At 46.8% G+C, this 17,802-nt stretch overlaps 1 protein-coding gene across 4 annotated transcripts in view; it reads left to right on the plus strand.

Moving 5' to 3' along the window:
• SAMD12 (sterile alpha motif domain containing 12) overlaps window positions 1-17,802 on the plus strand; it is a 199,078-nt gene that overhangs the window by 48,504 nt on the left and 132,772 nt on the right. For all 4 annotated transcript variants that reach the window (XM_035124404.2, XM_035124405.2, XM_060277651.1 and 1 more), the window contains exon 4: window positions 15,961-16,101. In XM_035124404.2, coding sequence (XP_034980295.1) covers window positions 15,961-16,101 — 141 coding nt within the window. The remainder of the gene's footprint in view (window positions 1-15,960; window positions 16,102-17,802) is intronic.

The raw sequence follows: 17,802 nt of genomic DNA on the forward strand, positions 1-17,802 counted from the left end.
ATCACCTTCTGGCGCCCCACCCCCCATTAATAAAAAAATAAAAAATAAAATAAAAAACAGCTGAGAGGTGCGGCGAGGTGGCCCCAGGCTCGCGCTCCCCGCGCGCCTCCGGAGCTTCATGCGGGGAGCGCGAGCCTGGGGCCGCCTCCACGGCGCCTGTCAGCTTTTGCTGAGCAAACTAAAGTCAAAATGCGTGTTGCCTCCTTTTCTCAGCTTTTGCTGAGCGGCTTCAGGCCGCTCTCCGGAGACACGCGTGCGCCTCGGGATAGCGGCCTGAAGCCGCTCAACAGTGACAGGCGCAGTGGACGGTGCACCAGCGGGCAGCACCAGCGGGCAGCACCAGCGGGCAGCGGACGGTGGCGGGTGGCGGGCAGGCTGGCCAGCGCCCCCTTCATTTTGGCGCCCTAGGCAGCTGCCGAGTTTGCCTTAATGGACGCATCGGCCCTGGTCTCCAAGATCCTAGTCTGAAATGCTCCTGCCAGCAGCCTCTTCCTCCTTCCTTTTATAGGGGCTGCTGGGAGGCAGGACCCACAGAGCAAACTCAGAAGCTGAAGAGGGATTAAATCAGTCTGCTTACCAAGGCAGGGCAGTGCTCAAAAGGAGCAATTCCTAACTGGAGGCTGAGTTTACTGGTCAAACACCCCTAAACCCCAGTAGCAAAGTGATAGCAGCCTTACCTTTGTATTTTCTGCCATGAAATATTTAGTTGCTAAAGCGGTGTTTTATTTTGTATTTATTGAGACCCAACAGTGTTTCTCTGAGTTTGAGTACGCAAAGCATCTATAGTTGTTGATCTTAGATCGGATCAAATTCCCAAAGGTCGGGTATCTGAAGTTTCGCTGGAGGTAAATTCAATTCTGCCAATGCAATTTTCCTCTCTAGGAAGATGTTTGTAGTGATCGAAAACTACCCCATGTTGCTATACGGGTTGAAGAATTGACTAAGCAAAAAAGTTGAGGTTAATAATCCATCCCTTTCTGTTCATCGCATTTTCATTCTTCCTGTAGAACCAAGTCTTAGCAGTTGAAAGTAGTATTAAAGGATGCTAAGGAGTTTGAGTTAATTTACTGTATGGCTCAACCTTTTAATTCGCTACAGTTTGCCAAGTTCGCAACCATCTCTGGTCATGTCCAACCTTGACTACTGCAATGTTCTCTACTTGGGGCTGCCTTTAAAAGTAGCTTGGACTTGCTAGCTGGTCTAGAATTTGGCTGCTGGAGTTTTGATAGGGGTGAGAGAATCAGCTTCCATAATCCTGATCCATTTCTGAGATGATTTCAACATTTGAAGCCTTAAATTGATATTCAGTAAACTTTTAGTGTTCAAACTGCCTTCAGTGGCCGCTGTCCAGCAATGTGGGCCCAGAAATAGTTTAAATAAATAAAAGAACACTGTAAACAAATGCGTTTCTCAAAGTGCACAAAGTAGGACATAAAAATTGCGCTCCAGAAGTGGATGCATTTATGATTCCCAGTTCCCGTGTGAAATATAGCCCTCTTCATTCATTGCTCATAAGTGTGGTGTTAGGGGATGTGGAGCTGCACATTTAACCCTGTCCCCAAGTTCTGCACTGGGCACAAAACATCTGTATGAAGTGTAGAAGTGAAGATGATCATGCCAACAGTGCAAACAGTCGATGTGGCACCGGGGCGGAGCTAAACGCATGACGCCACAGACCTTGCCACCACCTTTGCCCTCGTCATGCAAGTAACGTGCAAAGGGTTCTCATGAGTTGGCGATTTCTGGAAGCTCATCGGTGCCTGTCCATAAAACAAAACGTGTGTCGATTTTTCAGTTCAGCTTGATTGGCATTTATTTGAGAGTTTGATTCTCCCCGATCTTAGTTGCTATCTCCGTATGAACTGACCCGGACTCTGCAATCATCATCTGAGGCCTTTTTTTCGTGTGCCTACTCCACAAGAGGTCCAGAGGGCATAGCTGCCAAGTCTCCCGTTTTTCGCGGGAAACCCCCAGATTTTAATCCATTTCCCGCTGTTATGCCAAATAGAAAAAAATCCCGGAAATCCCCTGGATTTCCTACCTGCCAGGGAGGCTCCATTTCGTGTGCCGCTCTGCCCATGTCTGGGCACCGGAAATCGGGCAGAGCGGCACCGGAAGTCGCTTCTACGCATGACATGTGTAGAAATGACTTCCGGTGCCACTCTGCCCATGCGTAGAAGCGACCTCCGGTGCCGCGCCGCTGCTGATCCCGCATTTTTCAGCGGGAGACTTGGCAGCTATGCCGGAGGGTTTCAACATGACAACGTGTTGCAGTGGCTCCCTGTTTGTGGAATGCTCTCCCCAGGGAGGCTTGCCTGGGGCCTTCATTATACACCTGTAGGAGCTAGGCAAAAGCGTTTAACTTCAACCCAATTTCCCGCTAAGAAAAAAAGTTGCCGCATATTGCATTCTTCAGAAATTTGTCCAGGGGAACATCAGACTAGATGAACCAGCGGCCTCATCCAGCAGGTGCCTTCCTCTTTGCTGTATCCTAATTTTTAATGCCCATGGGATATTTTATACATGGGATAACCAGTATGCAACAATTTTCCTCTGCTGGTTGTCGTAAGTTATTTCAAGAGGAGAAATGAGGCTGCCTTAACCCCTGTTTACTCCCTGATTAATAGATCTCTCTCTTGGATGTCCCCATTTAAGAATCGCTGGCTCCATTACAATGAAATGCCTGAATTTTCATTAAAGAAAGTTTTTTTAAAAAAAACTCAACAAGAAAGTGAGAGATCATGAGTTGATACCAGAAGGATTAATGTGCATTAAGAAGAGAGGTGCGATGACTGTCGACCTGTGTCTGGTACAAAGTGTACAAACACTCCTTTAAATAACTTAATTAAAATCGTAAATGTTCTTAAGCAGGTGTTTACGCAGCAAGACTGCAATGTTTGAGAATTCCAGGATTACACCTCAGATGGTGATTTGACCAAAAGGCACATTCCTCTGCCTTGGACTCGATGCCAGTTGTTGTGACACGTCGACAGTGATCATATATTTGGAGCTGTTGTTGTTGTTTTTTGAAAAACATCCACTGACTTCTTTGGAAGGCACATGGCTGGCTTGAGACAGCGTAAAAAGAGACCCCTTGTTTTCAAGATCACCCTTTAAGGCAGGTTTTCCCTATGACCCTGAAGGAGGATTTTGAAAATCAATGGGGCCACCATTTTCCTTTGAAATCTTTATTGGCTGTTTTCCTTACATGGTAAAACGAACAAAAGATCCATTTTGTGCTTATTACTGGAACTCCGTGTTGGGCCTCAGCTATGTTCATGCAAATAAACTTTGTTAAAAACAACAGCAGCAGCAGCAGCACTGGGTTTGGGAGGAAAAAGACCAATTAGAACAGAACAGCAACTCCCAATTTTAGCCCTCTCAATCTGACTTTTATATATGTTCTGCCGGTGAAATTTCTATTTCTTTCATGGTTCTTATATGGTAAAAGCTTTTACTGATCTGAAGATTTTCATGAATACTTCAGTTGAGATTCCTACATTGCAGGGGGTTGGTGTAGATGACATTATGGGGTACTTTCCGACTCTGTGATTCTATGAGCTTGAATTTAGAGGTTTGGAATCCCAGCCACATCCTTTCCATCGTTATTCTGGCCCTGGAGCCTTGCTCAGTCGGTATAGCATGAGACTTTTAATCTCAGAGTTGTGGGGAGCGGGGGTTCTGAGCCCCATATTGACCAAAAGATCCGTGGTCCCTTCCAACTCTGCAGTTCTAAGATTCTCTTCTTGAAGGGCATCCAAGCAACCGATACAACTTACGTGTATAAAAATCGTACACAGGAACATGGGCGTACCCAGGATCAAAACTAGGGGGGGCAAGGGGAGGGGCCAAGGCACGGAAGGGGAGGGGCCACAAAGTGGGCGGGAACGGCGAACTCGCCGGGCTGTGCCCCTCCCTAGAAGCAGGGCTGGTGGGCGGAGGCGGAGCCCAGCCCAGCGGAGCGCGAGTTCAGCGTTCCCACCCGCCGCGCCGCGCTCTCTGGTTCCCCGCCGCGCTTGGCCTTGCCAGAGGGTGCGACGGGGAGCTGGAGGGAGGGCGCAGCGCGGCGGGCGGGAACGGCGAACTTGCGCTCCGTCGGGCTGTGCCCCTCCCTAGAAGCAGGGCTGGTGGGCGGAGGCGGAGCCCAGCCCAGCGGAGTGCGAATTCGGCGTTCCCGCCCACCGCGCCACGCTCCCTGGTTCCCTGCCGCGCTTGGCCTTACCTGAGGGCACGCCGGGGAGCTGGAGGGAGGGTGCGGCGCGGCGGGAATGGCGAACTCGCGCTCCGCCGGGCTGTGCTCCGCCTCTGCCCACCAGCCCTGCTTCTAGAGTAGGGCAGCTGCCCTAACTTGCCCCATGGTGGGTACGCCCTTGCACAGGAACAAAGGAGGCTGCCTTGCATTGAGTCGAACCGTTGGCCCATCTAGCTGAGTTTATACTGCCCTCAATGGATGTGGTCCATGTGCAATGGACCCCATCAGCCCAGTCAGCAAGCTCAATCAGGGAGGATGGAAGCTGTAGTTCAGCAGCACTGGAGAGTGCTGGGTTTAATATTTGCAATCATGATACAGTCATACCTCGGGTTACAGACGCTTCATGTTGTATCTTCACCGCGCGAACCCGGAAGTACCCAAATGGGTTACTTCCGGGTTTCAGCGCATGCGCAGAAGCACTGGATTCCGACCCGCGCATGCGCAGACGCGGCGCTGCGGATTGCGAACGTGCCTCCCGCATGGATCACGTTTCACCGGCAGAACAATAATGTGTGATCCTAGGAAGTCAGTATGAAATGGAGTCCTTAAAGTTTTTATTTCTTGCATGATGCACAAATGTAATATGCAGGTGGGTTATGGAGCAGCATGGGCATATGCTGCCCCTAAATCAATAAAAAATACTTAACTAATTGAATTTACCCCCCCCCCAACAAAAGCCTGCCTTGCCCCTTAACAAAAATCCTGGCTATGCCCATGTGGAGCAGTCAACCAAAACTTTTCCTGAATGGCGCTCTGGGCATATCTCATAAATTTACAACTGGAACCTGTTTTGTAGCTACATGAAATTAGGTTCCAAACAGAATTCGGAGGGCATACTTAAAGGCTGTGGATGCTTTGTTGGAAGTAAGTTTCATTCTGTTCAGTGGGGCTTGCTCCCTGATTAAGTGTGCTTAAGATAATAATAATAATAATAATAATAATAATAATAATAATAATAATAATAATAATATTTTATTATTTATACCCCGCTCATCTGGCTGGGACAAGACCAGCCACTCTGGGCGGCTTCCAACAGAAAAATAAAACACAGTGATCTATTACAGTGTTTCTCAACCTTTTTTGGGCCACGGCACACTTGTTCTGTGAAAAAAATCACGAGGCACACCACCATTAAAAAAGTTAAAAAAATTAACTCTGTGCTGCCCTATATTATAATTATGACTGTAAGAAACACTTGCCAAATATTGCTTTCCGGCGGGTCAGTGTTGTGTATTGGCGGCCGCCAGGCTCGTTTGCACTGAGCTTTGGGAAAGAGGAGGAGAAATATTGCTTTCCGGTGGGTCAGTGTTGTTTATTGGCGGCCGCCAGGCACGTGACAATGCAAATCGCCCTTCTCGTCGCGGCACGTCGCGGCACACCAGCCAGCGTCTCGCGGCACACAGCGGTTGAGAAACGCTGATCTATTAAACATTAAAACAGGGCTGCCTTCAGATGTCTTCTAAAAGTCTGGTAGTTGTTTTCCTCTTTGACATCTGTTGGGAGGGCGTTCCACAGGGCAGGCGCCACCACCGAGAAGGCCCTCTGCCTAGTTCCCTGCAACTTGGCTTCTCGCAACGAGGGAACCGCCAGAAGGCCCTCGGTGCTGGACCTCAGTGTCCGGGCAGAACATCCAATGTGCTTACCTGGGAGTGCTTACCCCATTGAGTAGAACAGGGGTGGCCAGCTCCCAAGAGACTGTGATCTACTCACAGAATAAAAAACTGGCAGTGATCTATTCCTTTTTTGAGGGTTCAGGTCAATGTTAGTTGTTGAGCTTTTTTTAAGAAGGAGGAAGGCCCATTTTGGGGGGAGTTCGGGTCAAAGTTGTTGAGTTTTTTCAGAGAGAAGGTAAAATGTTGAGCTTTTTTTAGGGGCGCCTTCTTTGGGGGGAGCCGATGATCTACCAGTGATCTACCACAGACGTCCAGTGATCTACTGGTAGATCACGATCTACCTGTTGGACATGCCTGGAGTAGAACAAGGCTGCATAAACACATGTGCTCTTGGTATGCAGTGCCCTCTACTTAGTTGTTTCTAAGCAGCCTTTTCTAGAGTAAAATAACTGCCCCGCCCTAATACTTAACTTCACACACACAGGCTTGAATGAAGAAGAGAGTGGGGGAAGCTGATAATTCATGAACTGTATGTCCCCAAAGGCTGGATAAAACAGTGCTAATGAGCAATTAGTCAGTGTTAAGTGATTTTGAATATGTGTCCTTAGAAAGGACACATATTTTCTAGACCTCCTGAGCGTACTGAGGAGGAGGAGGTAGAAGAAGAAGAAGAGATGAAGAGCAATGAGCCAAAGTTCTATCATGCCCTCCTCTCCAAATGATCACATGCTCCTCGGTTGGTAATGAGCAGGTGTTTCTCGGAGAGGAATGGATTTGGCCCCCAGGCTGCCAACTGTAGACTCCTATTGTAGACCACAGGGACATTCAGTTAGTTTTAGTGTTATTCCCCAAGCTCTTGGGCAGGTGGGGCTTACCAACCTGGGAAGGTAGCCTATCTAGGAGAAGGAAAACACTGATTCTAAACTTCTGCTGCCTTGTGGGATATATTCAGAAGAAGAAAAGGCTCAGGAGAAACCCTACTCAAATCCGGAGTGGAGTCCCTAAGGACAGTTGGAGGGAGCCTTGTATGCCTCCTTCCGGCAACTCCTGCAGCTAAGCTGGTGCCAAACATATTGCTCTGCTTTCCTTTGGACCACATCCGTGAGGCCAAGAGAAGGGTATCTGGGCAGCCCAGATCTTTGATCCAAGCCTTGTGCCTCGGGGAGGTAACCGAATTTAACCCTGTGGTGCGTGTCATAGACTCACCGAATCATAGAATTGTAGAGTTGGGAGGGACCCCAAGGGTCATCTAGTCCAACCCCCTGCAATGCAGGGATCACAGCATTTTGAATCTGAAGCAAAAGGCTTGAGTCGGGTTGGGGAGCTCGTGTTTCCTCAGAGAGCCCATTAAGTGTTTAAATCACAGTGGTTTTAGATTTGTTTGATCCTGCAGAGTGTTAAAAGGTACCCTTATTTCATTCTGTTAATGACAAATTTTAGCAAATTAAGGTATCATGAATAATTGGTTTTTATGAAAAAGAAGTCACTTTTGGTGTGTGTGTGTGTTTCAGTTTTATTGTAAGTACCAAAATAGAGTATTTCTGGCTCGGAATACATTGGGATAAACTACCTTCTGCATCATATTATTATTGGGTTTTTGCATATTTGTGGCTTGCCTCTCTTTTTTCTTCCTTTCAAATTTCACAAACCATTTGGCAAGTTCACCATACACAAAAAAAGCCCATTTAATTATTTTTTTCTAATTTCATTACCATTGACAGGCTGCCTTAAATTGTTTATACATAATACGGGATTAACAATGTGCAATTAAGAAATAACTCTGAACACCCCTAAGAATACCTAACTGCCTTAGGGTAGATTGATGTGTGTTTGTGAACAGAGAATAGGACAGGAAGCTATTTTGTTGATGCAGAGTCGAAACTTTACAGAAGGCTTCGTAATTACAATTGTGAAAACTTAATAAGCCGTTTATATTTTTTTAATAAAATTCACAGGCTGATTGAAGCCCTATTTACCAGCTGCGGCCTGGCATCTTCCATATTTATGCAAATGAAGTATGAATAGATGAGTTAGCTTACCATACTTACATTTAACTAGCATGTGGAAGTTTTTCTTGCTTGTTGACTCACGATAGGCCTACAGTGTGGTTGATAGTGCTAAATGGGGGTGACAGTCCTGTCTGAGGGGCCATCAAGGAGCCCCCCGTTGTTAAGATAATGGCAGTGCGGCTTTCCAAGTCACCTGTGCTTGAGAAGGTGAAGGAGTAAATTTGATGGGATCAGGGAAGCTGTATGTGGTGGGGGCTGATCCTCTGTGGAGCGGATTTCATTTCTCCTTCACCTATAGTAATGCTGCTTTTAATTTTCCGTTTCTGTTAGTATCAATTATTTAACCTCATGAATATTAACGGGAAACCTCAATTTAGTATTTTTAATTCTGTTTAGTAAATTAAAAAAGAAAACGCAGGACCTGTGGAGAAATTGCTTTCTGAGGTTCTGCTGCCTGACGGTGGTGCAGCCAGGTTATTTTAGATTCTGGATGCAATGGTCTTAACTCCACTCTCTCACACCTCCTAGAATTGTAGAGTTCGAAGGGACCCCAAGGGTCATCTAGCCCAACCCCCTGCAATGCAGGAATCCGGCCCACTGCCGTCCCTGGGTGGGCTCAGACCACCAGCCTTCTGGTTAACAGCCAAACATGCTGTGGTCTTATCTGTATAATGGCTTGTGGGTGGCACTGTGGTCTGAATCATTGAGCCTCTTGGGCTTGCCAATCAGAAGATCGGCGGTTCGAATCCCTGTGACGGGGTGAGCTCCCATTGCTTGTCCCAGCTCCTGCCAACCTAGCAGTTCGAAAGCATGTCAAGTGCAAGTTAAAGATAAAGGGACCCCTGACCATTAGGTCCTGTTGTGACTGACTCTGGGGTTGCGGCGCTCATCTCGCATTATTGGCCGAGGGAGCCAGCGTACAGCTTCCGGGTCATGTGGCCAGCATGACAAAGCCGCTTCTGGCGAACCAGAGCAGCACACAGAAACTCCATTTACCTTCCCGCTGTAGCGGTCCCTATTTATCTACTTGCACTTTGACGTGCTTTTGAACTGCTAGGTTGGCAGGAGCAGGGACCGAGCAACGGGAGCTCACCCCGTCACCGGAATTCGAACCGCCTACCTTCTGATTGGCAAGCCCTAGGCTCTGTGTGTACTGTAAATAGGTACCGCTGTGTCGGGAAGGTAAACGGCATTCTCGTGCGCTCTGGTTTCCGTTACAGTCTTCTGTTGAGCCAGAAGCGGTTTAGTCATGCTGGCCACATGACCCGGAAAGCTGTCTGTGGACGAATGCCGGCTCCCTCGGCCTGAAAGCAAGATGAGCGCTGCAACCCCATAGTCCAGGGGTCCTTTACCTTACCTTTTTACCTACCTGTATAATAGAATCATATTCTTTAGATGACAGTAGGTATTGCTATACAGAATTTAAAATGTAGTCCTCCAGCCCTATTTGGGAGCCCTTGTAGTCATTCTGCCATGTGGGACCTTGGGCATTTGTCCTGCTGGCCACACCGCTTCTTGAACATTAAATTTTGCAAACGAGAGCGAGTCCCAGCTGTTGGAAGCACTTCAATCCCAGTAACAAAGTGTCATGATAACAAGTGAGGTTAGGCAGCTATGTTGAGTTCAGCAGTGGGGGGAAAGAGGCCATGCCAGATTCCGCTGCCTTCTTCTGATGCAAACAACCCCAAACTCCAAAGAAAATTGCCACACTAAGCAACAATAACAGGTGAGTGAGTGGAAAGGCAGCAGCGGTGTGTGGGGACTCTCCAGAATGTCACATATACTACTGTGTGCTTTCTGACACCTGTGTGTTCTTGGTGGAATGAGCTCCTGGCGCACAAGGAACAAGTTTGTTCCCTTGAGGCTAAGAAGCTGAGAGAGTCGGACACATTTGGGGACACAATAATTGTGTCCCACTCTCAGCCTAACAGCTTTTCCACTGTCATGGATGCTGAGAGTCTTGAGGAAGGAGGTCGTCACTCTGAGGAAGATGGAAAGCATCCATTAGAAGAAACCCGTTCCTCGGGCAACAAACAAATGCCCTTTTAGGTTGAAGATTCTCCTCTGTAGGACAGAAGCTTCCTTGTAGTGGATAATTTGATCATTAGGGACATAGATACCTGGATTTTAATGAGGGTGCAGACCACCAGGTGACTTGACTGCATGGTGCAAAGGTAGCCATGCATCATCTAGCTAGACTAGTAGATGGTGCTGAGGAGTTGTGCATTTTAGTGACACGAGGAAATATCGCCGTGCGGTCTTGGAAGCAAAATGAAGCCAGGAGCTTCAAGGTACCATTCTCTGAAAAGCTGCCCATTCCATTCACAGCACTTTGCAAGACAAGCAGGATGTGTGATAAATGCAGAGGCACATTTTGGGACAGGTGGGCTCTGTACAAAAAGGCAGTGGCTTCACTTGAACCAGGATGGAACCAGACTATTGAGGTTTATTTTTTATTTTATTTTTTAAAAAAGGTGCCAGAGTCGCATGAAAGCTAATTTCAGGGGGAAACTGAGGAGCATCTGGTTCGGGATAAAGCATCCCTAAGCGGTGATAGCTAGAATGAGATGGAGCAGAAAACAGCAGTGCAAAGAGGCCAAAGTGTTGTACTGAAATAATAATTTTAAGTAATCCGCAGAGTGTTGTACTGTAAAACACACATGCCAGAGACATTTGGAGAGATCTTATTTAGGCATCTGTATGCCATTGCTGGAGGTCTCCAAGTCAAGAAGGGCAAGCTGGAGTACTTGGCCTTTGAAGAGAGCATAAATCTAATGGAAAATTAGAAAATAGAAAATTAGAAACCTAGTGGAATGCAGAGAACCAGCGGGGCACTGTTATCTCTGGGTGCAAATTCTACAGGAAGGACAGGGAAATTCCAGGAAAGTACAACACAGTCCCATGGACTGCAAGAAGATCAAACCTATCCATTCTGAAGGAAATCAGCCCTGAGTGCTCACTGGAAGTACAGGTCCTGAAGCTGAGGCTCCAATACTTTGGCCACCTCATGAGAAGAGAAGACTCCCTGGAAAAGACCCTGATTTTGGGAAAGGTGGAGGGCACAAGGAGAAGAGGACGACAGAGGACGAGATGGTTGGACAGTGTTCTCAAAGCTACGAATATGAGTCTGACCAAACTGCGGGAAGCACTTGAAGACAGGAGTGCCTGGCGTGTTCTGGTCCATGGGGTCACGAAGAGTCGGACACGACTAAACAACTAAATAACAACACAACACAGTAACATTTGAGGAGACTGGTTAAAAGGAACTTGATAGGGGAAATAAAGGTGGTCAGGTGTCTCTAGAAGGCTTGGCTAACAAAGCTCAGTTAGAAATTTACCACCAGGGCCAAGAGGGTGCCAGCATGGCCAATGGGCAAAGCGGAAGACTCGAGCAAGTGAGACAAAGTTTATATGGCAGACAGAGGCAAAACAGAACCAACAAACCAATTTCAGAACAAACAGTAGTAAAAATCAATGAATAAAAGTGGGCTTGTTGGCCAATGTGACTTGAATAAAAATCATTTCCCAATGTACAGTGAAAATTGATAGGCTGGATCCAGGTTGGCAAATACTGCCCCAGGCCTTGGATGCTATAATTGCCACTTTATTCGAGGGTCGTGTTAAAACAGCCCCTTCCCATATACACTGGAGATACCTAGCAATCTGGACCAGATAACATCAGGTGCTTTTTCTCCTGGGGGGGGGGGTGGCACACCCCTTTTGGAGTTGCTCAGCAGTCTGTTGCTCCTGCCCCATGCAACTGCATAGGTGACTGGTCACAAAGGAGCATGGCAGTGCCAATTGCCCATTCCTCCAGGTTATAGCTATTACTGCGATTTAGGATCACCGTAATTGAAGATTAGAGAACTCTTGCTACAATATGAGTTTGGACGGTAGATTTTTTAAATCAAAAACAGGACTGAAGGAAGCTGTAGCCTTCCAGATGTGCTAGACTAGGACTCCCTGTCATTCCTCATCCTTGACCATGCTGGCTGGCATTGATGGAGAGTTCATTCATTCATTCATTGAATTTATATACTGCCCTATACCCAGACATCTCTGGTTGAGTTGAGACCTAACAATACTGGGAGGCATGCAAGTTCCTAGCTTTCTCTACCTAAAATACATAAATGGTTCCCCCTTCACTGGAGGTTTTTAAGCAGAGGTTGGATGGCCATCTGTTATAGATGCTGTAGTTGAGTTGTTGTTTTTTGCATTGCAGGGGGTTGGACTAGATGACTCTCAGGGTCCATTCCAACCCTACAATTCTATGATTCCACGAAATAAATGGGGTTATCTGTTGCATTGGTGTCTAGCTTTCAGCGTAACATCACATTAACATGGACAGTGTATCCAGCTGCTGCCAGATACAATCTAATATGCTGACAGCTCCACTCCAGCCATTTCAAACAGAAGAGGTTTTGCAGGCTCTTTATTTGACGAGCATCCCATAAATGCACTAGCACTGTTCAATCAAGCTGTGTGTGAAACTTGAAGGAAGGATCGGCCAGGAAAGGGGAAGGCTGGGGGAAGAGTATAGAAAAAGCACTTGGGAATGATCCTTGACCGTTACACATTACATACCAGACTATGTTATATTGCATTATTTATTTCATTTACGAATTGCTTTCCCACGAGGCATCTTGAAGATATTTACATAATAACACATATAAAACAATTACATGAGTTTCATGTACAGGCAGTGACCGATTTATGTGTGTCCAATGGATGCTTGACTGCGCATGTGCGCATCGCGGCAACCTGGAAGTGGCTGGAAAAGGGGATGGAACAGGGGGCATGTCAGGGTAGAGTGCGCTTATGTGTGCTCTGTTGACGTGCCTGGGGGGGTCAGGAGCATAACCCCCGCTCAATTCGGTCGTCGCCTGTATAAAAACAGTTAAAAACAACGATGCCCTATAAGAAAAACCATTTTAAAAAACTATGATAATAAAAACAGTTTTAAACAGCAACACATGCATAAAATCAATTCGGATCCAAGACTGGGATAAAGCTTTTCGAAGGTTTGTTGAGACACAAATAGCATATGTGTGTGGATGTATTTAGGGAAGAGTTAGAGAGCATCTGGGAAATAATGTTTGTGAATCTGCACAGAGCAAGTAATGCAGATTTATGGGTCTGCTTGCTAAAGTTTTAGATTTGTGCTTAATTTGCTTTGCGGGTCTGCTCCGTCCTTCCTGAGAGCACTAAAAACGGTTGTCTCCCGTTCGGCAGTACATTTGCAAAACAGCCTAATATGATTTGTGCCTGAATTTATACTTCAGTTGGGAATTCAAGTTCTGACTATTTCCTCGTATTAAACTGCTCGGGTCCTCCTGAATATGTTCATCTGAAAAACAGGGCTGTCTTAACAGTCTTTTATACCCAAGACTTGTAAAGGATCGATACATTTCCCATCAGAACAGTAAATTACTTACTGAACTGCTTCCAGTAATCATGATGTACAATTTCATGTTAACTCTTCCCCTTCTCCACCCAGAATTTTCTTGACAGTGTCAGATGGCTTGCCTGCAACCTTGCCCACCCCCCACCACCCCTACCCAGAAGAATAATGGGTTTAAAATGAATAGTTAGCCAGCCCATTACATGCTTGGGTAGGGTTTAGCATTGCACTCATCATGAGGATGTTATTAGACGACAGAACTCACCATTGCTGTACTGGCTGGGGCTTATACGAACTGAAGTCAAACAACCACAAACTTGACACTCATTTATACCCAAGGCTTGTAAAGGACTAGTACATTTTCCATCAGAACAGTAAATTGCTGAAGCTTGTGGGCCACAAGCTTAGCGTGAATCAACAGTGCGATGCAGCAGCAAAAAAAAAAAGGCGAATGCTATTCCAGGCTGCATCAACAGAAGTATAATGTCCAGGTCAAGGGAGGTCATAGTACTGCTCTATTCTGCTTTGGTGAAACCGCACCTGAAATACTGCGTCCAGTTCTGGGCAGCACAATTTAAGAAGGATATTGCCAAGCTGGAGCGTGTGCAGAGGAGGGTGACCCAAGATGGAAGATGAGCAAGCTTGTTTTCTCCTGCTCCAGAGGGCAGGGCAGACTTGGACCAATGGCTTCAAGTTACAAGAAAGGAGATTCCGACTAAATATCAGGAAGAGCTTTCTGACAGTAAGAGCTGTTCGACAGTGGAACTGATTCCCTGGGGGGGGGGGGTTGTGGACTCTCCTTCCTTGAAGGTTTTTAAGCAGAGGTTGGATACATTCTGTCATGGGTGCTTTAGTTGAGATTCCTGCATTGCAGGGGGGTAGGACTAGGTGACTCCCTTCCAGCTCTATGATTTTACGATTCTGTGAACTATCTGAAAAGCCACAAGTTCCCCATCCCTGATCTAAAGAGGGTATTCAGGGTTGCTATTCTCAAAAGTTCTGGTCTCTGAGGAGGGGTAAGGGATGCAGCCACAGGGAAGATGACCTATTTTATTGAACAGTCCTCCTGACTTGCTTGCACAGTTCTTAAACATAGGTTAGATTTTATTCAGTATTTTATTGAGCATCACCCTTTCATGATTGTGGGGCTGTTCTAGTACAATGAGCATTTGTTTTTGCATCCATCCTGTTTTGCTTGCAGGGAGTTTTCACTCTTCTCTGTTAGTCATTTGCTCCACATTTTTCAACGCAGGTCTTCACCACTTTCCAAATAGCGCTCTCTCTCTCTCTCTCTCTCTCTCTGTGTGTGTGTGTGTTTATAAAAGTGGAATTCTTGCGCTAAGGCGACAGAGCTCTTTGATCCACCTTAACTAAGCTAACCTAAAGTTCCAAAATGCACCTGAATCCATACTGCAGAATTCTCAACATCTGGAGGCAGCTGTGGAAATGTTGTTCCCCTTTTTTTAAAAAAAACAAACAAACCCCAACTTCACCCTTTAAAAAGCTATATCTCACAATCAGGCCAAATTTCTGGCTTTTATGCATATCAATGTCTGGCAACGGGTCCAGAAGTTAAACAAACAAACAGACAAAACAAACAAGCAAACAAACAAAAACGAGTAACTAACCTTCAGTGTGGTTAGTTACACCTTTACATCATTCTCATCTGCCCTGTCACACTTACAATCAGGTTAGTGAAAGGATGGGTTCCCCTTCTAATATGTTCTGATAGGTGTAGGAAAGGATTCTAATCCACATTAGTAATTTTGCGTTCAAGTCTTAGAGCCACTTTAGGCTGCGTCTTGCCATAGAGAAACTAAAGATGCATGATCTCATAGCATCTCTTCTTCCCGGGCTGCTGGCCCTCTCTCTGCTTGGCCCACCAGGCCATTTTGCAGAAGCCATAGCTACCCATCCTACACTTGATGCCATATGTGAGGTGGGTGGGGGGCCAGACCCAAATGTGATGGGGGCCGTCCCCAATGGTCTCTCGCCTGCCTTTTCTCTCTGTGTCTCTCCCTCTCCCTCTGCCACCCCTTCTCCCCCCCCCACCTCTCTTTCTGGTGCCCCCTTCTCTGGGGACGGGGCAAAGGTCACTCCTGCCTGAAATATGACCCTATCCACTTGCACAGGCCTTCCCTCCTGCCCCTCCCTCCCTCGATCCATTTCAGCCTTCCCCGACCCCACTTTTATCCCCCCCCCCACTCTGGACTCCCTCCTACTGCAAGAAATTGGGCTTAGGGTAACAGGTTTCTCGCCCCTCCTCAGGGCTGGAAGCTGAGACCTTCTGCATTCAAAGCATGCACTCCTCCACCCTTAAACTGCAGTCTTTTCCTTGTGGCTCCCCTTTTACCTCCATAGGCTAGAGAGTCTTCTACCAGTGTATGCATTGGATCTAAGGCAAGATTTCCCCCCCCCCCATTTCTGGTGACTGTACACTAGCCCGGCTCTGAACCCGGATCTCCGGAGTGGAAGCTAATTAACTTGCTGAGCCAACACGCACCTTTCTGTTTCACCCCAGCGCCTGCCCTGTTGTGAATCAGATTGTTTCACAGGGGAGGGATATTAGCAAGGCAGGCGGGTTTTTATCTGCTAGAATAAGGACATTTACAGCATGTCGAATTTTTATTCATTAAATGGAAATCCTTGGGTAATCTCTCTCTCTCTTCTTTTTTTTGGATACAGGCCGTGCGCTGCTCAGGCTGACAGACAAAAAGCTCGAGCGGATGGGGATTGCTCAGGAGAGCTTGCGGCAGCACATTCTGCAGCAGGTCCTCCAGCTCAAGGTGCGCGAGGAAGTCCGGAACCTCCAGCTGCTCACGCAAGGTAGGGAACGCAAAAGACCACAGGAGGGGAGCGGGGGAACAGTTGCATGAGAGCATACTCGAGATTGCTTTGATGTTCTCCTGCACAAACTGTTACAAGGAGAGGCGTCATGGGGCCAGAGCGACCACCGAAAGGTAAACAAGAATAGAGCAATATGCATATTAGGAGTTGCCTGTCCGTTATGATAAGAGAAATTCCTTTCTTCACATTTTCAAAGCATGACCCACACGCATTGTCCATCAGCGTGCTAGTAGCTGTGATGCTAAGCCCGCCACCAATGTCTGAAAGCACATTGGCCTTACTGGGAGGGTACACCTGCTTGCGCTCATCAGTATAGCTTGTTTTCCCCACCTGATTTCTGTACCATTGGCTGCCACTGGCAGAACCCAAGAAATGTACCATGCAATGATGATTTCAGCAACAGTACTGCGTTAAGTGCAATACTGAATTCTGCCCTCTTCTCCCGTGATACGTCTAACTATTCTGGGTCTTTGCATGAGTAAAAGAGGAAGGAGAATCGGGGCCTGCTGTTTCTAATGGCTGTTTGGAGTGAAGTGTAGCAGCTTGGACTACTGCAATGCGCTCTACGTGGGGCTACCTTTGAAGGTTATCCGGAAACTACAACTAATCCAGAATGTGACAGCTAGACTGGTGACTGGGAGTGGCTTCCAGGACCATATAACACCAGTCCTGAAAGACCTACATTGGCTCCCAGTACATTTCTGAGCACAATTCAGAGTGTTGGTGCTGACCTTTAAAGCCCTAAACGGCCTCGGCCCAGTATACCTGAAGGAGCGTCTCCACACCCATTGTTCAGCCCAGACACTGAGGTCCAGCTCTGAGGGCCTTCTGAAGGCCTCACTGTGAGAAGTGAGGTTACAGGGAACCAGGCACCCGCCCTGTGGAACGCCCTCCCATCAGATGTCAAGGGAATAAATAACTATCTGACTTTTAGAAGACATCTGAAGGCAGCCCTGTTTTTAATGTTTGAAGTTTTATCGTGCTTTGCAGTGGTACCTCAAGTTACAAACGCCTCAGGTTACAAACGCTTCAGGTTACAAACTCCTCTAACCTGGAAGAGTTACCTCGAGTTGAGAACTTTGTCCCAGGATGAGAACGGAAATCGTGTGCTGGCAGCACAGCTGAAGCAAGATGCCCCATTAGCGAAAACATGCCTTTAGTTAAGAACAGTTTCAGGTTAAGAACAGACCTCCGGAACGAATTAAGTTAGTATCTAGAGGTACCACTCTATTCTGTTGGGAGCCGCACAGAGTGGCTGGGGAAACCCAGCCAGATGGGCAGGGCATAAATAATATATCATCATCATCATCATGTGATCCCACTGTAAATTATTCTACACTAACTGAGGCTCGCCAAACATGTCACAAAGAAAACGCTCCTAGCTGTATGGCGAGGAGGTGTCTGACTAGTAAATTATCTTCAGTCACATGGCTGAAGGAACTGGGAAGTTTGTGCCCATGTAGCATCTTGGTACCACAGCAGCTGGTAAAGACAGAAGCATGCGCTTTGGACACTGAACATGTTGCCTGACATTTCTGGTTCCCTTTTTCAGTGAGAATTATTCAGGCAACTGGGACCTAAAGCATACAATGTACCGGCTAGAGATATAATCAGGTTCTGCCATTTTTGAATGGCTATTACAGATCCTTACCAGCAGGTTTTAAAAAGAAATATCTGTGG

This window comes from Zootoca vivipara, chromosome 8 (assembly GCF_963506605.1).
Source record: "Zootoca vivipara chromosome 8, rZooViv1.1, whole genome shotgun sequence".
Lineage (NCBI taxonomy): Eukaryota > Metazoa > Chordata > Lepidosauria > Squamata > Lacertidae > Zootoca > Zootoca vivipara.